Source organism: Gigantopelta aegis, chromosome 4 (genome assembly GCF_016097555.1).
Source record: "Gigantopelta aegis isolate Gae_Host chromosome 4, Gae_host_genome, whole genome shotgun sequence".
Lineage (NCBI taxonomy): Eukaryota > Metazoa > Mollusca > Gastropoda > Neomphalida > Peltospiridae > Gigantopelta > Gigantopelta aegis.
The window spans coordinates 83,291,007-83,315,014 of record NC_054702.1 but is presented as its reverse complement, the minus strand read 5'-3'; the positions used below and the strand labels follow the sequence as shown (position 1 = coordinate 83,315,014).

Here is a 24,008-nt window from a genome sequence, read left to right as displayed (position 1 = left end):
TTGCATTTATATTATTTTCCAACAAACTGGAATGATTTATGGTAGACATTTTTTCAAAATGGCTGCTTCCATCCGTCTTGTTTTGTTTACAGATTACAAAATTAAAAGATAAAACAAATTCACGTTTGATATACGTGTTATGCTTTTTATTTTTTTTATGGAACCAATTCTATTGTAAGTACTATACCGTTTTATTTGTAAACTGCATTTCTTTTTCTTCATTGGTAATTTATATTTAATTTATTTAAGAAACTTGAAGTTTGTTTTCAACAGTTTTGGTTAACACCCACCAGTTGATCATCAGCTGTTGGCTGTCAAACATTTGGTAATTTTGATATATAGTCTTAAATAGGAAGCCCACTAGGGATAGATAGGATAGCACGTACCACAGCCTTTGATATATATACCAGTTGTGGTGCACTGGCTGGAATGAGAAATAGCCCAATTATTGTGAAGCGTGACTCTGTAAAGGTATTTTAAAAAATTCTCTTTTGTTTTCAAAATGACATAACTAGAGCACATTGATTTATTAATCATCAGCTATTGGATTACCTTTGGTGGCATGAGTTTGACCCGTACTTCCCTTTCAATGGTTAGTGTTAGTCTTTAGAGCGTTTGTTATAGATATTTGGTATGTGTTGAACTTTTTCCATTACATAAAATTAGAGTAGATCGAGAACTGGAAACATATATTTTTTTTAGGCCTTATTTTGTAATAACTAAGTAAATAACAGGTCCAGGCTTACAAATAAATGAAGTAGGCTTGACACTTGATATTTCTTGCAGTTCAGTTTAAATGTCAATTCACTGTAATGTTGACAACGGATGGTTAACTATACACTTGTAATATGTATCAAACATCATTATTAATATTGGTAATTTGGTATTAGGACAACCCTAGTAAATTAAGACTAAACCCTGTAGATGGTCATTATAGCAGAGTTTCACTGTATGGCTGCTAGTCAGTTCATACCATAGTCATTTCGTACCTAATTTGGTCGTTTCGTACCCTGGTCATTTCGTACCCAGGTCATTTCATACCATTGCAAAAAGTCATTTTGTACCTTGGTCATTTCGTACTATAACTGAAAGTGATATCGTACCATGGCATAACAATTTATAACAATCACCCCAGTAGTGTCGTTTACAAAATAACATTAAATTACATCTATAAGATGCAAACACCTCCTACCGGCGTCATGGCAGGCCATCGGTCTACAGGCTGGTAGGTACTGGGTTTGGATCCCAGTCGAGGCATGGAATTTTTAATCCAGATACTGACTCCAAACCCTGAGTGAGTGCTCCGTAAGGCTCAATGGGTAGGTGTAAACCACTTGCACCGACCAGTGATCCATAACTGGTTCAACAAAGGCCATGGTTTGTGCTATCCTGCCTGTGGGAAGCGCAAATAAAAGATCCCTTGCTGCCTGTCATAAAAGAGTAGCCTATGTGGTAACAGCGGGTTTCCTCTCAAAAATCTGTGTGGTCCTTAACCATATGTATGACGCCATATAACCGTAAATAAAATGTGTTGAGTGCGTCGTTAAATAAAACATTTCTTTCCAAACACCTCCTGCAACTGACTTCTGTTTTGACTTTATACATCTTTGTATAAACATGGTCCATTATATTGTCTTGTTGTTTTTGAAAGTCAGACTAATTATCTGGAGCCAATTCACAAAACATCGAAGTTGGCAGTTAGTAGTAAATACTAAATACGGCTCTTGTCAGGTAAAATGGAAATAGCAGTTGACCAATCTGATTAAAATTAGCTCTACTGTGTCTACCATGTAATAGTGGAGCTCATTTTAATTAGATTGGCAGTTGACAGGTATTATGGGTATCAATAACGATATGCTGCATAATAACGTGTTATGGATTTCAAACTGTCCCAATAAAGTTTAAAAATAACAAAACAACTCTGCATTTATGCTATGGTCGATTCGTTTTCTATATAGGCCTACTGGTATGACATGACTGTGGTACAAAATGACTTGGGTGTGAAATGACTGGGGTACGAAATGACTTTTCACAATGGTACAAAATGACTACAGTACGAAATGACTTTTTGAAATGGTACGAAATGACTAGGGTACGAAATGACCAGGCAGCATGGTACGAAATGGTGTGGTACGATATGACTAGGGTACGAAGTGACTATGATTCCACTGTATTATTAATACGATCCATATAAAGTATTACAGTAAAATACTAAACTGTTGAATTGGGATGTATTACTGTTAACCAAAATGGCAAATGCTGGGGAAAGTTGGTAATAGATAACATATCTATTGTTAAATTAGAGATATGGTTAATTTTTGGGTTATGGTGAGTTTTTTCTTTATATATGAATCAATATAATTGGGGGGGGGGGGGGTAACATGTCGAAATCTTTCCAATTAAAAAGAAGATGAAGAAACTGATAAACCATTTTGGAACTAGTTACTACAAAACAGTAATATTAAAGGTATATAGTCACAGACTTGACAATAAATTAGTTTTTCTTCAGCAGATACATGTAGCAGTGTTACAATGGAAGACCAAGACAGTTTGGTGGTGCAGTGGCATGAGTTGTTCAAGGAAGCTATTGATTTTGATACCTGGGGACAACCACTAGAAGCAGCCGAACATTATAACAAGTATCTCTTTACATTTTTATAGTACCGTATTGATCAAGTAAACATTATAGAAAATAAATCCATATTGAACTATATTTACAATTTTAATAAAATGTTAAATGATATTTCATTCCAATGTGTATTCCATCCATTATTATCAGGGTTAGCTTTGGCACTCATCAACTTTGCCAATTGCAAATTTTAAAAATAATTGGCGAATTTTATTTTAATAAGTTTCATGTAATATTTTAATTTTTATTTTATTAGAAAATAACTGGGTGTTTGTTATTTTTCAAATTTATTTAGACAAGTTGGCAACATTTTCTGCTCACCGAGAGCTATTCCTGATAATCACTGATTAATATGTTGTTCTCACAGGCTATCCAAACAGCTTCACCAGCATGCATCAATAGATCACCCACTCTTCACAGATGAACAGAAGGTGACTTCACTACACATATTTTTCTGTTGTGTTATATCGATCCCCGTCGATGGGCCCATTGGGCTATTTCTCATTCCAGCCAGTGCACCACGACTGGTATATCAAAAGCCGTGGTATGTGTTATCCTGTCTGTGGGATGGTGCATATAAAAGATCCCTTGCTGCTAATCGAAAAGAGTAGCTTGTGAAGTGGTGACAGTAGGTTTCCTCTCAATATCTGTGTGGTCCTAAACCATATGTCCAACGCCATATAACTGTAAATAAAATGTGTTGAGTGCGTCATTAAATAAAACATTTCCTTCCTGTTGTGTTATATGCTTCTTTCTTGTTGATAATGAGATAATTATTCTGTGAAGGTTTGGTTATTAACCATGAGGGATGAATCCGAGGGTAAAAATGCTACTTGATACCAAATACTAATCCAAAGATGAATTTGTCTATTTAATTACTTAGTAATTGTTAGATCATAGACAGTACTGTAGGTCCTGTAATATTAAAGATCAAGTGTGTGAGACATAAGTATTCAAGTTAGGGAAATCTAGCTCTTGTTACTTATAGAATGTTTTGTTATATTTAGTTGTATAGCTTTTGTTGTGAAGTTACTTGAAACAGCCGAGTCATTATTGTTTAAATGTGTTTTTATTGATTTTTCCCAGAAACTACTTGACAAGATCACAGTCTGTCTAGATGCTCGCTGCAAGTCACTGCAGGTACAGAGATTCTGGACAGAAGTTTTTGTTGTTTTTTTCTTCTGATTATGACTTTCTGAAACCATTACACACTTGTCACATCATTGGTTATGCTACATTTTCAACAGGTGGTGCAACAACCATATAGCAGTTAACTTAATGAACCATTAAGTCTCATTCCATCCATCCATCCATCCATCCATCCATCCATCCATCCATCCATCCATCCATCCATCCATCCATCCATCCATCCATCCATCCATCCATCCATCCCATCCCATCCCATCCCATCTCATCCCATCTCATTTTTACATATATACATCACATAACATCATATCCATCATAGCACATCCTGTCCCATCCATTCATCTATCCATCCATATAGGCATATGGGCTTCAATTTTTGTAAGGGGGGCAGGCTGATTTTTGTCCGAATTAAATGAAAATGCCAAAATCTGGAAAACAACATTTATTCATATTAGCATTACTGCCAAACAGCTTTTCTATAGACATTACCTGTCCTCAAACAAGTGCACCTCCCCCCCACGCAAGTGGTCTGGTCCGAACATCCCAACAGCCAATGGGATGGCCTAAATTCTTCTACTGCATACTGCTCTCTAGTTCCGGTCACATGACTGTAACTTCCTTCTTTTTCTCTTCGCTAAAGGGTCTGGACGTCCTTTTGCTTGGCTCTGTTTGGAGTCAACTTTTATAAGACCTTTGGTTTTGTATTAGTGTTTGGGTGAAATGTTTTTCACCTTCGTTTTCATTAGCTTTCGTATGTTCTTTTCGCGTATTTCACTTGACTTCCAAGCGTTTAATTACATGAAATGTTGTTTATATTGCCGGTTGTCGTGTCGGACGCCATTTGCAAAATGGCGTCTGTGTTGACTGGCTTTGTGTTTGGGTGAAATGTTTTTCACCTTAATTTTCGTTAGCTTTCGTTAGCTTTCATATGTCTTTCGCGTATTTCGCTTGACTTGCCAAGTGTTAATTACATGAAATGTTGTTATATCGCCGGTTGTCGTGTCGGACGCAAAATGGCGTCTTTATTTACCGGCTTTGTATTTGTGTTATGGTTGGTTTTTCTTTCTTTTCACAGATTGAAAAATTACTATTATCATATCTGATAATGTTCAGGCGACTAGTTCGAGCGTGTTACGCTGCAAGAAGTTAGCCGGCGGCGACCCAGGTTGTCGTGTTCGTGTGGCCTCACTTCTAGATGCGACCTTTGTGCGGGCTTGTCTGATGTCGAGTTCGCGGCTTACCTGAAGGTGGTGTCAGCGAAGACCAAGAAGGTGGAATCTTCGAGGACCAAGAAGGTGGAATCTTCGCCTTCGATTGCTGACTCCATGGCGGAAGACTTACGTTCAATTCTACCGACCATGCTGGAAGAAACAATGGCGTCAATGGCGACCTTACCTAAATCGGCGAGTTCGGGGTCAGGTCCGGTTCCAGTCCCCTCTTCAGGGGGTGCGGCTTCTTCAGCTCCACCGTTACTTAAGACTTCGGATGACAGGCCTGCGGTCTCTACGCAGCCCTCTAAGAAGCCGGCTCATTCAGATAGACGCTCCACGGATTCCAAGGCTCACCGATCTTCGGCGGGGAAGTCCCCTTCGGCGCATCGGAGCCGGGACCGTAGCCGTTCTACATGACCTGTATGGCTCCCTACGGGTTCCACAGATCGTCAGCGCCAACCTTCAGTTGATGTGGCTTCCAAGGCCTCCGAGGGCTAGACGGGACCATCCACGGTCCGGTTTAACCAGCGGCTTCCATTACGGTACATCGATTGGCCTGTGCTCGAGTTCTACGAGACTTTGGTGATGAAGCGCCTGCGGCATCTGTCATTGAAGAGCCCGACTCTACGGACCATATGACTATGAGGGATTGCTTGGCGGCTGTCTACGACATGTTGCCATCCTTGCCACATCCAACGACGATGTGGTCATCCGTTCCTTGGTATCCACACGGGACCGCCCACGGTCCGGTTCTCCGGTATCTCCATCGGGCCATGACCAGAGCGACTGGCCTGTTCACGGGTGCTACGTGACTTTCTGATGATGTATCGGTTCATGCGGTGCTGGAAGATCTGGATGCGGCGGACCACTTGTCACTGAGGGATTGTCTGGCTGTCATATCTGATATGCTACCGCCGCTGGCCCATCCACCGGTTTCAGCCAAGAAGGGTCCGGGTTCGATGATCGCCACGGAGGTTCCACCGGCAGATATCGGCATTCGATCGTTGGCTGCCACAGGCCCCCCGTCGGTTTACACGGCTACCAGTAACTGGCCCGTGCGTATCGTTGTTCCAGCAAGCAGATGGAGCCCTGTAACGAATTGGAAAATTGCGTCATCGGCTCACCGTTCGGTACCGTCGTCCCGTGATCGATCGAAGTGGTGCAGTGTCCAGGGTTCCACCGGCTCCTGCCGGTCCGTGTACATCGTACCGTCCACACCAGTCGGCAGCTGATTCGGCGTTCAGGGTTACACCGGCTCCTGACGGGACCGTCCACGGTCCGTGTTTCCGATGCAGCCAGTACATTGGATCGAAGTGCCTGTGCCAGGTTACTGACCGATTTTCCAGATGATGCGTCGGCACCTTCCGTTATAGAAGATCCGGACGCAGTGACCCACATGGCTGTGACTGTTTGTCTCGCTGCGGTGTATATGCTTTCGTCACTTCACAGTCCACTCGCACCATTCTAGAAGGTTTCCGTTTGAGGACTGATCCGATGTCGGTTTACTTGAGTAGACTTCGTTTGTGCCGTTCCCCATTCGTCACAACGAACGTATCCCGTCTTCAACCTATCCTTCAACGGTGTGACGCTGGCCTTGGATGACGCTGTTTCCGGCGGGACCAGACGTCTTGCTAGAACTTACAGATTGGCACGTCCTGTCGATGGCTTCAGTTCAGCGTACATGTTGTACATGGCGACCATAACTCCTCATGTGCAGGATGCCAGAGGATATGCCTTGTTCTAGCCGTCGACTTTGATGTTGGTCTACCTTATATCTTCCGTGACGTCGATGTGCACTACGATTGCACACTATCGTCAACCGACTTGCCTGAAGCGATCCATTCTTGACTTTCAGCACAAGCCGGTAATCTTGGCAGACCTGTGGTCTACATACGGCTCTTTGCCGTGAAGGGGTCGACGTTACAAGCGTTCCGGGTTGGTGACGAAGAAAGTCTACTGGTCCGGTCACTTGTGTTGAGATCCCGTGCACCGATATTCTCTTGTTCGAGGAAGGTTCAGCGACATTCGGCAGATCGTTCTCTATATCCGGTGGCGATGCAAGACAGTCGCTACTTCCGCTGGTTCCGGAAGTTATCCAGTTGCCATCACGTGGTACGGGGGTTTTACCGTCACCGTTTTCCTATGGTTCATTGCGGCTTATCAACTCACTGACGTTTACTGTTGTTACCGCCAGAGTTCGTGACCGATGCTGTCTAGATGGTCTCTGCTGCTGTTTCGCACCGGGTGGTGTGACGGCCGTGGATTTTAGCCGGTTGCTGTTTTGCGTTGCTTCACTTCCAGGTATATCGGGCATGTAGCGTAGCGAGTTGCTACGCTGTCTTGGCTCTTGCCTGTATCACGGGGTCGCTGTTTCCGATGTCTTGATTCCTGAATCACTCTATTACTGTTTCATGAAGTATCATTGCAAGAGTAATTTTGACGTCGGCGCAACATTTTATGCTTAGAGGTCGCGGTATCCAGTTTGTTTCTGAATCCATGCATTCAGTACAATAACGCAGATTTGCTGATCCGGTTACCAGTCGCCTTGCAGTCCAGTCCCTGTTGGTGGCTGTGGTTTCCAGATGAAGCCGATCTACACATCAACCTGTTGGAGATGTTGTCAGTTACGTCATCTTTCATTGGCGAGAGATGCTGTCAGGCGCCTCTCTCATGGTAGCCACAGACAGTACTACCGCGGTGGCTTATATCAACCGTCAGGGCGGAACCCACTCCAGCAGTCTGCTGCAGTTGACTTATCGTCTCTACAAGCTGGTTGACGAGATTCCGTTGCAACTTCGGGCTCGCCATATTCCAGGGGTTTCCAATGTACTAGTCGACACACTGTCTCGGCCGTCGTCTCCACAGCCGACGGAATGGATGCTCCATCCCGAAGCGTTTCGATGGGTGTGCGACAGACTTTGGACACCAAACATCGATCTCTTCGCCACACGATTCAACCATCAGCTGAGGGTTTACGTGTCTCCGGTGCTGGATCCCGAAGCTCTGGATCTCGACGCCTTGGCCATCAGCTGGGAACAGATGGACGCGTACGCTTTTCCTCCACGAATCCTCCTTCCAAGGGTGCTTCAGAGGTTTCAGCTGTACCATTGTCGCCTGTTACTCATTGCTCCAATGTGGCCATCCAGGATGTGGTATCCAGATCTAATACGTCTTGCCGATCCACATCCTTTACCGCTGCCAGACTGGGATCATCTGTTGCTGCATCCCACGTCAAGACTATACCATCCACGTCCGCAGTTGTTCCAACTGCACGCGTGGACTTTATCGCCAAGAGTTTGAGAAAGAAAGGTTTTTCTTCACAGTCTACGGCGGCCATTTTGAAAGCGCACAGATCATCTACTACTGTGGCTTACAACGTCAGATGGCTTTGCTTTCACCGAGGGTGTGTCCGGCAAAACCTCAAACCTCAGACGATCCAGATACTTCGTCTTGCTGGGTTTTTTGGCTGTATCTGCGGACCACTTTACGATTAAAGGGGTCTACCATCGCTGGGTACGTTTCGGTCATCGCTACTGTTCGTGATGTCGCTACTGGAACGAAGTTATCGGGTATTCCTGAGATCCATAAGATGATCAAAGGGTTTCGCCTTGATGATCAAGTACACCGGTTTCGGCCACCAAGATGGGACCTGAATCTGGTGTTACGAGTGTTATCGACCGCACCTTATGAGCCGATCGAATCCTCTTCCCTGCAAGACTTGATGCGGAAGACGGTGTTTTTACTCGGTTTTGCCACGGCTGCCCGTGTCTCAGAACTCCATGCTCTTGATGTAGACTTGGTACGTTTTCACCAAGATCGGCGTGCAGTCAACTTGGGGTTACTCATGAACTTTGTTGCAAAGAATCAGTTACCAGACCAAGCGCCTCGTTCGTATGTTGTGCAGGCCCTCTCCTCTATCGTTGGTCCGGCGGACGTTGAGGACTTGGCGTTGTGCCCTGTCAGAGCCCTGCACCAGTACATCGAGAGGACCAGATCTTTTCGACAACATCGCAAAAGACTTTTCCTTTCCTGTAACCAGAGTCGGTTGAGGGACCTTACCAAGAACACGGTGGCCACCTGGATCCGGTCTTCTATCCTGACCGCCTATCAGAAGGAGGATTTACCTGCTCCGTCTGCTTCTAATCCGCATGAACTCCGTGCCTTGGCTGCCACGATGTCCCTGCACTGCAACACACCCATTCAGCACATTATCACTGGTTGGTTCTGGGCTACGGACTCCATCTTCGCCAACTATTATCTGAGGGATGTCTCCACAGAAGACGTTGAGGGGTTCCATCATCTGGGTCCGGTTGTTGCTGCACAGACTCTGTTGAATACAAGCCGTCCTCGTCGCCGTTGATGTCTGTCTGATTCTGGGCTGCATACCGAGATGTCCATCGAATAGACAGATGAGGATTGCTTAGACTTTTGTTCTTTTGCACAGTTCACGTACTGGTGCCGGAACTTTTGTCTCGATAAACTTTACCCTGCACTGCATGTGGTTATTGGTTGTCGTTATTGAACTAACAGATCTTTGGTGTACTAGACAGAAAACACTCGGGGGTCTTGTTTTGTTCAATGTTCTGACGGATGCACCTCATTAGGTTGTCGCTTGTTATTGAAAAACTATAACACTTCAATACGTGAGGGTTACCTAACACCTGCATCCCTGGTGGCTACGTCTTCCCACCCTGTCAGAACCAGCATGAGATGTGGCTTCCGCCTCCTGGTCCATGTGTTCTAGGAGCCGTACCTGCCACTGCTGACGGATGCCACCATTCTGGTTGTTGTTACTAACATCACCTGCATTGGTCTGTGACGGGCATCCCTAGGATGAGGGCTTACCAAGGTTGGCCTTATTCTTCCACTAGTCAGCCTCTTTCCGGTTGGGGAGTTATCACAAGCATCTATGGATCTCGGCACCCACCACCATCTGTTGAATGCTGCACTTGTTTGAGGACAGGTAATGTCTATAGAAATGGAGAAAACTTGAGTGTTTTCTCTTTTATAGATACATTACCTGTCCTCAAACAAGTGCACCTCCCCCCCACGCAAGTGGTCTGGTCCGAACATCCCAACAGCCAATGGGATGGCCTAAATTCTTCTACTGCATACTGCTCTCTAGTTCCGGTCACATGACTGTAACTTCCTTCTTTTTCCCTGAGCGCATCGCACGGAGAACAGGAAGCGGGGAGGCCCGGGCGGGAGGTGAACTTGCTTGAGGACAGGTAATGTATCTATAAAAGAGAAAACACTCAAGTTTTCTCCAATATAGGGTTGCAAACGAAGCCTCGCACAATTTTACATGGGTTACAATTAATGTTTTGGGTAGAATAATAAAAATACATTGTGAAATTTTTTCAGGCCAGCTCATTTTGCCCAAATTTCTCTATGGTTTTTGCCCAAATTTGAGGATTTTTTGCCCTCTCCCCCCGTGCCTTTACATATGTCCATCCATCCATCCATCCATCCATTCAATAAGATGATAAATGTTTCAGTAAATACAGATATATAGCATTAGATTTGACTGTCTCCTGTCCATTCATCAGTTTGTCCATTATGTATCCATCAACTCAAAATTAATAAGCTCTGTGAGAGATAAGACTTTTTAATTATTTAGATCTTTTATTTTTTGTTAGCATCGTGGAGCAGTGGAGGGAGTCTCTTTAGATGACCTGCGGTGCCTAGAGTCAAGTAAGCTATTTTTTTCAAGCTAATTTTCAAGAAGTCACACTGCAAAAAAACCCATCAAACAATTAATTTTTGGCATAATTTGTAAAATAACCTTTATAATATACAACTTGGACATGACATATGGAATTTTAAAAGTATTTTGCCTTACAAATGTCAGAAGTGTACACACTGTTACAGATGCTCAAAACATACTACATCATCATAATACATAGTATAGAAGTATACTTAATATACTTTATTTGTTCTGAAACACTTTTTTGACCTGTTAATTCCTTTAAGTTTTTATGTTTAGTGATCAAAACTCATTGTATTTCACTGGGTTTTTTTTTTCCACATAGCTTTGAAGAACTTAGCAGTGATGACTGGAGGTGATTTTCCTGTTGATGTGACAGTAGCTCAGATTCAAACACACAAGTATCCTAGGATCAGGTAATTTGTCAGTTATGAGTGCAAGTTTCTAGCAATGTTAAAGTTTGTTTAGTTTAACGACACCACTTGAGCACATTGATTTATTAATCGTCGGCTATGGATGTCAAACATTTGATAATTTTGATGTATGATCTATGACTCTTTGCAAGGAATCCCACTACATTTGTTTATTAGTAGCAAGAGATCTTTTATATGCACCATCCCACAGACAGGATAGCACATACCACAACCTTTGATATACCAGTCATGGTGCAATGGCTAGAACAAGAAATAGTCCAATGGTCCCACTGGCAGCGATCGATCCTAAACCGACCGTGCAGCAGCCAAGCATTTTACCACTGGGTTATGTGAGACAGTTACGTGTGTACAGTTATAAAAGAAAGGAACGTGACACTACCTCAGCACATTGTTTACAAACAGCTATTATATGTCAAGCATGCTGATTGTGGTGTTTGGTCTAGAGTGTTAGAGGAGAAAAACAATTTCATAACAGCTTCATTCAACTAATTAAAAGGATCATTTAATGTGCTGAACATTTCCAATATTAATAACTTCTAATGCTTATCTTTTGAAGTCTGGGTTTTGTAGTTGAAATTGTAACACATGGCTATTTTTGTGATCTACAGATTTTAAAACTGAAATCTTGCTAGATGGAATGGATGGAACATTGATGGCAAGTTAATATTTTTATTCGATTTAGATTAGCAACTGCAAGTATGGGATGTTGTGGAAAGAAAAATAACGTAAACAAATGATTAAATAAAGTGTAAAGTATGTTTGAGATTGCAGTTTAGAAATAAAATGCTTTCATCTCTGACTTATTTTGTGTATGGTTTATTTCTTATTTTAGTCTTTTGCAGAATGGCTCTTCTGATGAAGATACATCTTTTCAGAAAGGTAATGATGTGTTTTTAAATATCTATTGTCTGTGTACCAGTATTACAGTACTCAGTAAAATGTGCCAATTATAAAATATAATTTTCCAACATCTTAATCTGTGCTATTCTATGAAAGCGAATATTAAAAATAACCATGTGGTTGAAACGTGTATTTTCTCTTATTCTCTCAATCAAAGTTTATTGTCAACATACAGATTAAACTACAGTATAACCTCGATTTAACGCCAACCAATGTTCCAAAATAAATTTGGCTTTATATCGAGTTGGCGGTATAGTGAGGGTGCCTTGGGTTTACTACCAAACTTTTTTTTTTTTTCAAATTGCTGAATGTCAAGAATATGACATATATGGGCTCCGGTTCAGCGGCGGACTCTTCTTCCTGGTCATCAGTCGTTTCATCGTGAATCTGTTTAACACTTTCAAGAATCTGCTCGTCGCTGATATTAGCAAATGTCTTTGCTTCGTTGTCAATGTTGACAAACTCATCAACATCCATTCTCAGCTGTTCGTCGATTGAAAGCCGGCCCTTGACGTCACCAACTAGATCTCGCAACGCTGTCGTTTCATTGGCTGGTGCTTGATGCAAGTCGGAAATGAGGGTCCCGAGGAACGACCCCTGTGTGAATCCAACAATTTTTGATGGTGGTGGCACTGACGATATCCCAAGCATGTTTCACAAAACGAATGCCGTCACAACGCTGAAAAGTGATTGGCTATATCTTGTTGACTTTTAGTTGAATTTATCTTCGAGTACTGAACAATTTGTCTGTTTTTTAACCGCGTTTAATACGATACGTTTTCGCTTTAAATCCATTCTGCTGTAATAAAATGTGTTACCGGTATCGTCGCATTTATGCCAAAGCTAAATAGCAACTTAACATGAGGCCATGGTCGAAATATGCTTGAGAATAATAAAACTTACCTCAAGTTTGTTTATTAATTAAACTTGAGTCGTTGTTGCCAGCACTTCAAAGACCCGACAGAACAATCCGCGATTGAAATAATGAATCTAATGCACCCCTCTGTCACATGATCACTATAGCGGCTGTTCTTTCTATACCGAGTGTTGATTGGACACAAACACCGTGCCTGGCTACACAATTCTAGAACTTACATCCATTAATTGCTACACAGTAAACAAAAACAGATTCAGTGTGTACTGCCAGTGTACAACGGAGTTAGGATTTCCCCATTAAACAGATCACTAGTAATTATGTCACTATAATCAGCTTTGTGACTAGACCATTGGCAGCAAAATCGAGGGAATTATAATGGCTAAATGGAGTTCGGTTCAAAAACGTCGTTGGCGGATACCGAGGGTGGCATTATATCGAGGGAAATAAACATGAATGAAAACGGTACTTTAAAGAAAGTTGGCGGTATGCGAGGTTGGCGTTAAATCAGGGGGCAATAAATCGAGGGTACACTGTATATTGGAAGGAACAGCTGTGTATTTAGCTAGTGTTCACTAAAAATAAACCTCAAGCTGCAGATAATGTACACAGTGTAATGTATTTGTAGCATGCCAAAGCATGTCTTTTTATTCTTATCCAAAGTTGCTCTTCTGATGTGTTACCAGTAACCTAATTCAAGTTTATTCCTTGTTGGCAACAATATAATGTTGAGAACTGATGCAGAGTTTGAATATTTTTTTTTATGGATTTACTAAAATCACATTCTCTTTTCAGCACTTGGTACTATACTGCCGAAACCAATGCCAATAGCCGGTAAAACATTGTTGACGATACGGGTGGAGAGGATTGCCCTGAAAGATACATCTCAGTTTATAGATCCCTTCATTACAGTGTCTGTTAAAGGTAAATCAAGTGAGGATGGCTGGCTACTATAATATCATCAGTCACAGTATATTGACCATAGCATTTGCTGAAACAATGCTAAAAAAATAAATAATGCCTGCAATCATGTGTCAAGTTACAAATAACCAATGTATGGTATCAGAAATGATGTACCAGATCAAAGGACACACAAACTAGAAAACAAAATGGGCTGAATTTATGAAAGGTGATTCTTACACATTTATTTAAGATATCTTCAAGTCTCAGATACAAATAAATGTAAAATGTGTATATATGGCTAAACACCCGGTACTATTAAAAACTTTAAATACCATTTTTAAAATTGAGCTCAAAGGGTCTTATGTTATGGATGTGAGCCAACCATATTATTTGTCCATGAATACTACTATTAAAAACATTTTGTAACAATTAATAAATATATTACCCCTGAATATGTGGTAATGCAGATTAGATATTTTGATAATATTGCCCTGTTAAGAATAACATTTTATTTATATACTTTTGTATGTGGCAATATAAGTACTGTAATCCAGTATTTTTGACTTCAGATGCAAATGGGTATGACATGGCAGCACGACAAGATACACCCACTGCTAGTGAGAAAACAGATTCTTGTGTTTTCTTCAATGTTGATGTTCACATACAGAAAACGGTAGAAAGCCTTCCCCCAGGTAAATATTTATGTCTGGTTTGAAAATCAAAGTTGATATTTAAACTGTAGATTGTGTAATTAATAAAACTTCAAACTTTTAAACATAAATTTCCAGTAAAATATCAGCAAATTATTAAAACAAGATTATATTTAGAGCAAATACAGCAGTAATATAATAAATTTCCAGTAAAATCTCCGCAAATTATTAAAACAAGATTATATTTAGAACAAATACAGCAGTAATATTAGTAGATGTTTTTCAGCATACATTTGGCAAAATATATATATATGATCTCGTTTAGTCTTAAAACACAGTAATAAATTGAACTACTCGAGGAATTATTATACTTACTGTGTTAGGTTTGATGTCATTGATAATTGGATATGGATAAATCTGATTAGTTATGAAATATTCACATGCTAAAGAAGAACATAATGGTCGATATTATTATTTAATTTTACTTAAATCTTGCATTTAGTAATGTGTTTAAACCAGATTGTGTCTTCCCAAAGTGGTTTATGCCATTAGAATGTAATCCAATACTGTTTAAACCAACCAAGTGAATTTGGTTTAGACAAGGCCTGAAGTACAGTATTTTTGCAGGTTTTGCTGTGTTTTTCGAACTGAAACATTATAAACCCCAAAAGAAGACGATTAGCACCAAGTGTTGGGCCTTCTTGGAAAGAGATGAGATCAAAGATGGACCAGTATTTTTAGAACTGTAAGAATATTAACTATCAACTTTCTATCATTTTATGTTCTTAAATACAGATGTTAGCTCAATACATTTTTTTTTCTTCTGTACAGCTACATTATTGTATTCATGGAGTACATCTGAGTGTCATGACTCCAACTCCAAACAATTTGTTCATGCCTGTAACCTTTCAAGATTTGGGCATGTCCCCCCCAAGTCCCTGCCTCTGATATTAGTTATTACAGGTGGCTTGGTCCAGGGTGGAAGTGGGTCTTTTGGATGAGGACAATTTGATTTAATTATAAAAAAACGAAGGCTAAGTATTCATAAAAGAGAAAATTATCAAAATTTTGAACAAATTTGGAATGATGAATAGTTTTGTTTAAAAGTTATTAAAAATTCCTTTTATTTGTCTTAGGAATGTTTGGAAAGGGGTGGGCTTTGCACCCAATCCGGTTTCATATTCAACACCCAGGCAAGTATTCACTTGCTCACCAGGCTGGATTTCCATAGGGCATGATGTGCCAGGGGAAGGGGGGAGGCTTGCCGTCCCTTTCGCCTTATGTATTGAAACAGCCTACACCCTAAACACTCCCCAATGTTAGTGTTACTACATATCGCATCCTCGCCATAGTTGTCCAGTCCAGTCTGAGACACAAGGAAATGTTGATGAAGATGAAGTTCACCATCTTATGAAGTTGATTGAAGATGTGGGTGAAGTCTGCCGCTGCCCACAAGTGGTGTAGTTCTGGTTAGTTGCTCCAGCCGCTGCCCAGAAGTGGTGTAGTGCTGGTTAGTTGCTCCAGTGACAGACCAAAGACATGTGGGCATCCCAAAAGTCCTCATCGAGCATTCGTGCGACACAATAACTCATCAGGTTTATATTCCACTGGTAGTTCCTCTCCAAGGTTCAAGCATGCTGCCATATTTTTAATTTGCAGCATAATTTATTGTTTAGGTAGAAAATGGATCTTTTGAAGGCTAATATGTAGAAATGTGTAATATATAACCTTTTTTCCTCTTTTTTTTTTTTTCAGGTACAAGAAACCAACTGATTGTCAACGTAAGAAACTCCGATTATTGACAGTTAAACCACTGTATTTATATCTCAAGCTATCACTTGTTTCCTAGCTACTTGACTGTTGTATGTTGACTGTTTATTTCAACATTATACACAGGGGCGGCACAGTGTAAAAAATAGTGGTACAGCTCATGGTTGCCAGACTCGCCTTTCAAATTACTTGTAAGGACATTTTCACAGATACAACAAATATAACCCACACGCACATACATTACTGAATCAGTGTTTATGCCACAATGAAAGAAATGACTGGTTGTGTAACAACCCCAATAAATCATGATTATTGTGAGTCAAAAGTGGAAACCAGCTGTCACCACATAAGTTACTTATGTGAGATAGCAACAAGGAATTTTTTATATATACTTTGCCAGAGAGGATAACTGATATCTTGGCGCTTGATATATAAGTTGTGGAGTACTGGTGTTAGATGTTATGAATGTGGAGAGTAGAATTTTGAGTGTTTAGAATAAACACGGATTAATCAAAAGAAGTCGGGAGTAATATATAAGAGCAATATGTGTTCCTCAATCATTTGTGTTCTAGTCTAAAGCAATATGAAACACAAATACAGTGAAACTCCTCTAAACAGGACACCCTCTGGACCAAGTAAAAAATCAGGTTTTAAGAGGTATTCGGTTTAGAGAGGTTCTTTTGTGTACAGATATTTGAAAAGGGCCCATGAAAAATGTCCAGTTTTCAGGGGATTCCGGTTTACAGAGGGTCCGGTTTTGAGAGGTTTCACTGTAGTACTTTTAGTTTAGGTTAAAAGTAAAAATATATTCCTACATTCATTTTATGTGAAGTATAAAAAGGTAATTGTCAGTGTTTGTGTTAAATTGATAAACTGTATGACAAGAAAAAAAGGTCCTTATCACTCAGGCTAGAACAGCATACACACCACAGAAATACAAGTTTACTTCATACTGTGAATCGTATCATTGTATTGCAACAAAATATTTGGTTTGTCGACTAGTAACAGCGTATATATTTCTCATCATAAAACTGACAAAGTATATTTAAATGTACACTACATTGATAATCTTTTTTATTTATATGTCAAGATAAGTTAAAAAAACAACCCAAAAACAAGTAAAAGTATTTCTTTTCACATTACCTGAATTCTTCTACTGCATACTGCTCTCTAGTTCCGGTCACATGACTGTAACTTCCTTCTTTTTCTCTTCGCTAAAGGGTCTGGACGTCCTTTTGCTTGGCTCTGTTGGAGTCAACTTTTTTTATACAGCCTTTGGTTTTGTATTCGTGTTTGGGTGAAATGTTTTTCACCTTCGTTTTCGCTAGCTTTCGTGTGTCGTTTCGCTTATTTTGCTTGACTTTCCAAGCGTTTATTTACATGAAATGTTGTTTATATTGCCGGTTGTCGCGTCGGACGCCATTTTGCAAATGGCGTCTTTGTTGACCGGCTTTGTGTTTGTGTCATGGTTGGTTTTTTCTTTCTCTTTCACAGATTGAAAAATTGTTATCATGTCTGATGTTAATGTTCAGCGACTTGTACGAGCGTGTTTACGCTGTAAGAAGTTCACTGCAGGCGGCGACCCTCATGATTTATGTCCGGGTTGTCGTGTTCTGTGTGCCCTTACTTCAAGATGCAACCTTGTTCGGGGTTATTAGATGTCGAGTTCGCGGCTTACCTGAAGGTGGTGTCAGCGAGGGCCAACAAGGTGGAATCTTCGCCTTCCATAGCAGACTCCGTGGCGGAAGTATTACGCTCCATTTTGCCGTCCATGCTTCAAGAAACAATGGCGTCGATGGCGACCATACCCAAACCGGCGGTTTTGGGGTCAAGGTCCGGTTCCAGTCCCCTCTTCAGGGGGTGCGGCTTCTTCAGCTCCACCGATACCTAAGACTTCGGATGACAGGCCTGCGGTCTCTACGCAGCCCTCTAAGAAGCCGACTCATTCAGATAGACACTCCACAGATTCCAAGGCTCACTGATCTTCGGCAGGGAAGTCCTCTTCGGCGCATCGGAGCCGGGACCGTGGCCGCTCCCCACGACCTGTACGGCTCCCTACGGGTTCCACGGATCGTCAGCGCCGACCTTCAGTTGATGTGGCTTCCAAGGCCTCCGAGGGATCTAGACAGGACCGTCCACGGTTTAAAGATTGAGTCATCGGGTCACAGTTCGGTACCGTCGTCCCGTGATCAATCGATGTGGTACAGCATCCAGGGTTCCACCGGCTCCTGCCGGTCCGTGTACATCGTACTGTCCACACCAGTCGGCAGCTGATCCGTCGTTCAGGGTTTACACCGGCTCCGTGTTTCCGATTGCAGCCAGTACATTGGATTGAATTGCCTGTGCCAGGTTACTGAGCGATTTTCCAGATGATGCGTCGGCACCTTCCGTGATAGAAGATCCGGATGCAGTGACCCATATGGCTGTGACGGATTGTATTGCTGCGGTGTATGATATGCTTTCGTCACTGCACAATCCACTGGCACCATTCTAGAAGGTTTCTGTTTTGATGACTGATCCGATGTCGAGATTTACTTGAGTCGACTTCGTTTGTGCCGTTCCCCATTCGGTAAAACGAACATATCCTGTCTTCAACCTATCCTTCAACGGTATGGCGCCGGCCTTGGATGACACTGTTTCCGGCGGGACCAGACGTCTTCCTAGAACTTACAGATTGGCACGTCCTGTCGATGGCTTCAGTTCAGGGTAGATGTTTGTACATGCTGTCCTATTTGATGTTTTCCTGGTGACCATAACTCCTCATGTGCAGGATGCCAGAGGATATGCCTTGTTCCAGCCGTCGACTTTAATGTTGGTCTACCTTATATCTTCCGTGACGTCGATGTCCACTACGATTGCACACTATCGTCAACCGACTTGCCTGAAGCGATCCATTCTTGACTTTCAGCACAAGCCGGTAATCTTGGCAGACCTGTGGTCTACATACGGCTGTTTGCCGTGAAGGGGTTCAACGTTACAAGTGTTCCGGGTTGGTGACGAAGACAGTCTACTGGTCCGGACTCTTGTTCGAGGAAGGTTCAGCGACATTCAGCAGATAGTTCTCTATATCCGGTGGCGATGCAAGACAGTCGCTACTTCCGCTGGTTCTGGAAGTCATCCAGTTGCCATTATGTGGTACGGGGTTTTTACCGTGACCATTTTCCTATGGTTCATTGCGGCTTATCAACTCACTCACTGTTGTTACCGCCAGCATTCGTGACCGATGCTGTCTAGATTGTCTCTGCTGATGTTTCGCACTGGGTGGTGTGACGGCCGTGGATTTTAGCCAGTTGCTATTTTGCGTTGCTTCACTTCCACGTATATCGGGCATATAGCATAGCGAGTTGCTACGCTGTCTTTGGCTCTTGCCTGTATCACGGGGTCGCTGTTTCCGATGTCTTGATTCCTGAATCACTCTATTACTGTTTCATGAAGTATCATTGCAAGAGTAATTTTGATGTTTGCGCAACATTTGACGCTTAGAGGTCACGGTATCCAGTTGTTTCTGAATCCATGCATTCAATACAATAACACAGATTTGCTGATCCGGTTACCAGTCGCCCTGCAGTCCAGTCCCTGTTGGTGGCTGTGGTCTCCAGATGAAGCTGATCTACACATCAACCTGTTGGAGATGTTGGCAGTTTACAACGTCATCCTTCATTGGCGAGAGATGCTGTCAGGCGCCTCTCTCATGGTAGCCACAGACAGTATCACTGCAGCGGCTTACATCAATCGCCAGGGCGGAACACACTCCAGCAGTCTGCTGCAGTTGACTTATCGTCTCTACAAGTTGGTCGACGAGATTCCGCTGCAACTTCGGTCTCGTCATATTCCAGGGGTTTCCAATGTGCTAGCCGACACGCTGTCTCGCCCGTCGTCTCCACAGCCGACAGAATGGATGCTCCATCTCGAAGCGTTTCGATGGGTGTGCGACAGACTTTGGACACCAAACATCGATCTCTTCGCCACACGATTCAACCATCAGCTGAGGGTTTACGTGTCTCCGGTGCCAGATCCCAAAGCTCTGGATCTCGACGCCTTGGCCATCAGCTGGGAACAGCTGGATGCATACACTTTTCCTCCACCAATCCTCCTTCCAAGGGTGCTTCAGGGGTTTCAGCTGTACCATTGTCGCCTGTTGCTCATTGCTCCGATGTGGTCATCCAGGATGTGGTATCTAGATCTAATACGTATTGCCGATCCACATCCTTTACCACTGCCAGACTGGGATCATCTGTTGCTGCATCCCGCGTCAAGACTATACCATCCACGTCCGCAGTTGTTCCAACTGCACGCGTGGACTTTATCTCCAAGAGTTTGAGGAAGAAAGGCTTTTCTTCGCAGTCCATGGCGGCCATTTTGAAAGCGCACAGATCATCTACTACTGCGGCTTACAACGTCAGATGGCTTTGCTTTCACCGATGGTGTGTCCGGCAAAAACTCAAACCTCAGACGATCCAGATACCTCGTCTTGCTGATTTTTTGCTGTATCTGCGGACTACTTTACGATTGAAGGGGTCTACCATCGCTGGGTACGTTTCAGTCATCGCTACTGTTCGTGATGTCACTACTGGAACGAAGTTATCGGGTATTCCTGAGATCCATAAGATGATCAAAGGGTTTCGCCTTGAAGATCAAGTACACCGGTTTCGGCCACCAAGATGGGACCTGAATCTGGTGTTACGAGTGTTATCGACCGCACCTTATGAGCCGAGCGAATCCTCTTCCCTGCAAGACTTGACGCGGAAACTGGCTGCCCGTGTCTCAGAACTCCATGCTCGTGATGTGGACTTGGTACGTTTTCACCGAGATCGTCGTGCGGTCAACTTGGGGCTACTCATGAACTTTGTTGCAAAGAATCAGTTACCAGACCAAGCGCCTCGTTCGTATGTTGTGCAGGCCCTCTCCTCTATTGTTGAGGACTTGGCATTGTGCCCTGTCAGAGCCCTGCACCAGTACATCGGGAGGACCAGATCTTTTCGACAACATCGCAAGAGACTTTTCCTCTCCTGTAACCAGAGTCGGTTGAGGGATATTACCAAGAACACGGTGGCCACCTGGATCCGGTCTTCTATCCTGACCGCCTATCAGAAGGAGGGTTTACCTGCTCCATCTGCTACTAATCCGCATGCTGCCACGATGTCCCTGCACTGCAACACACCCATTCAGCACATTATCACTGGTTGTTTCTGGGCTATGGACTCCATCTTCGCCAACTATTATCTGAGGGATATCTCCACAGAAGACGTTGAGGGGTTCCATCATCTGGATCCAGTTGTTGCTGCACAGACTCTGTTGAATACAAGCCGTCCTCGTCGCCTTTGATGTCGGTCTGATTCTGGGCTGCATACCGAGATGTCCATCGAATCGACAGGTGAGGATTGCTTAGACTTTTGTTCTTTTGCACAGTTCACGCACTGGTGCCAGAACTTTTGTCTCGATAACCTTTACCCTGCACTGCATGTGGTTATTTGTTGTCGTTATTGAACTAACAGTTCTTTGGTGTACTAGACAGAAAACACTCGGGGTCTTGTTCTGTTCAATGTTCTGACGGATGCACCTCATTAGGTTGTCGCTTGTTATTACTAAAACTTCAATACGTGAGGGTTACCTAACACCTGCATCCCTGGTGGCTATGTCTTCCCACCCTGTCAGAACCAGCACGAGATGTGGCTACCGCCTCCTGGTCCTTTGTTCTAGGAGCCGCACCTGCCACTGCTGATGGATGCCACCATTCTGGTTGTTATTATGAACATTACCTGCATTGGTCTGTGACGGGCATCCCTAGGAGGAGAGCTTACCAAGGTTGGCCTTATTCTTCCACTAGTCAGCCTCTTTCTGGTTTGGGGAGTTATCACAAGCATCTACGGATCTCGGCACCCACCACCATCTGTTGAATGCTGCCCTTGTTTGAGGACAGGTAATGTGAAAAGAAATGGAGAAAACTTGGGAGTGTTTTCTCTTTTATAGATACATTACCTGTCCTCAAGATTTCATCCTGCCCAGGCTTCCTGTTCTCCGTGCGATGCGCTCAGGGAAAAAGAAGGAAGTTACAGTCATGTGACCGGAACTAGAGAGCAGTATGCAGTAGAAGAATTTAGGCCATCCCATTGGCTGTTGGGATGTTCGGACCAGACCACTTGCGTGGGGGGGGGAGGTGGCCTTGTTTGAGGACAGGTAATGTATGTATAAAAGAGAAAACACTCGAAGTTTTCTCCATTTTGTATTGCAATTATTATATATAGGATCATCAGTAACCTTTTTTCTGTGTTGATTTTTTCATTTTTTTTATTATTAGACTTTTTTTTGAAAGTTTTATCATAAAAGTTGCCAGTACGTCCTGTTTAAGTTGTAAGATACCCATTATATAATAGAAAGAAATGGGGACATTTTGTACAACTCATTATAGTGGACCATTAATTATTACTTATGCCAAATTCTTTGTAAATATTAATATATTTATCTGTACTTAAAAAATATTTTAAAATCTCAAATGTGTCCAGTATATATTAACAATGTATTAATTTTACATATCAGTACCAAATTATTAACTCTTTATACAATACACCAGCCATTGTTCTTTGTAATATGTACTATGACTGCTTTTTATTAGCAAAGAACATTTATTATTTTCAGAATTTCATTTGTTGTAAATCTTTAATATATATATATATATATATATATATATATATATATATATATTAAATAATTCCAGACTTCAGTAGTTCTTCATCGTTTTATTGCTACAGCTCTGTTTCGTATGGTCAAATAATGACCACACTCTTCAGGCAATATTAACGAATACTGTTAAAAACTTTTGCGACTGATGACGTCACAACATTAGTTGATGTATGACGTAATTCTCGACAACTATATCGCGTCACCAAGAAAGTTTTGAGAATTCAGGTCTTGTACTGGCGCTTGGTACAGTTAGGTGATATCGGTGTTACATCAGTAACACTGATATCACCTAACTATATATAAATATATATATATATATATATATAAAAAAAAATTACTTATCTATATTTAAAATATTTTATATACTATATGTATTTTTTTATTTTTTTTTACACCATTGTTATATTTTGTATTTATGAGTATATTGTAAATATATATTCTAAAAAATATATATATATAAATGTATGTTTTGTTTTTATTTCCATTACTGCTTAATATTTTAGCTCAGGTTACTCCCTTTGAGATCAAAATGGGGAGTGCTTTACAATGCTAAAGTTATAGTACAATAGAGCTAGTTTATCTTATGGTACAATAATAACATTAGTTTGCTTCAGTTAGACACCATGTTAAAAGTTTGTTTTTGTTCAACGACACCACTGGAGCATATTGATTAATTAATCATTGGCTATTACATGTCAAACATTTGGTAATTCCGACTTGTAGTCATCAGAGGAAACCCGCTACATTTCTTCTAATGCAGCAAGGGATCTTTTATATGCACTTTCCCACAGACAGGAAAACACATACCACAGCCTTTGTCCAGTTGTGGTGCACTGGTTGGAACGAGAAATACACACTATGTTTTATCTTTAAGTTAAAAAAATTGGAAACAGAAAAATTTGTCCAGGAAAAAAGAGAATAAGCATTTTATTAAATATAAAAAAGTTTGACTAGAGCACATTGATTTATTAATCAACGGCTATTGGAAAGAAAGAAAGAAATGTTTTATTTAACGACACACTCATCACATTTTTATTTACAGTTATATCGCATCAGACATATGGTTATGGACCACACAGATTTTGAGAGGAAACCCGCTGTCG

At 41.8% G+C, this 24,008-nt stretch overlaps 1 protein-coding gene across 1 annotated transcript; it reads left to right on the top strand.

Annotated features, from left to right (window-relative positions):
- Nucleotides 1-60: 60 nt before the first annotated feature.
- Nucleotides 61-24,008, top strand: LOC121371240 (axin interactor, dorsalization-associated protein-like). The gene is made up of 12 exons (XM_041496980.1): nucleotides 61-174; nucleotides 2,510-2,639; nucleotides 2,997-3,060; nucleotides 3,716-3,769; nucleotides 10,626-10,680; nucleotides 11,019-11,109; nucleotides 11,960-12,006; nucleotides 13,697-13,825; nucleotides 14,374-14,496; nucleotides 15,082-15,199; nucleotides 16,210-16,235; nucleotides 23,948-24,008. Exons 2-12 carry the CDS (start codon nucleotides 2,533-2,535, stop codon nucleotides 23,989-23,991), a joined length of 858 nt encoding a protein of 285 aa, XP_041352914.1. The 5' UTR covers nucleotides 61-174; nucleotides 2,510-2,532; the 3' UTR covers nucleotides 23,992-24,008.

Excerpts from the sequence above, each read along its gene's own strand:
- LOC121371240 (XM_041496980.1), top strand. The coding sequence starts at position 2,533 with ATGGAAGACCAAGACAGTTTGGTGGTGCAGTGGCATGAGTTGTTCAAG. Across the intron at positions 13,826-14,373 it reads CATTACAGTGTCTGTTAAAG|ATGCAAATGGGTATGACATG; the intron begins GTAAATCAAGTG and ends TTTTGACTTCAG. Across the intron at positions 16,236-23,947 it reads GAAACCAACTGATTGTCAAC|TTATATCGCATCAGACATAT; the intron begins GTAAGAAACTCC and ends TTTTATTTACAG.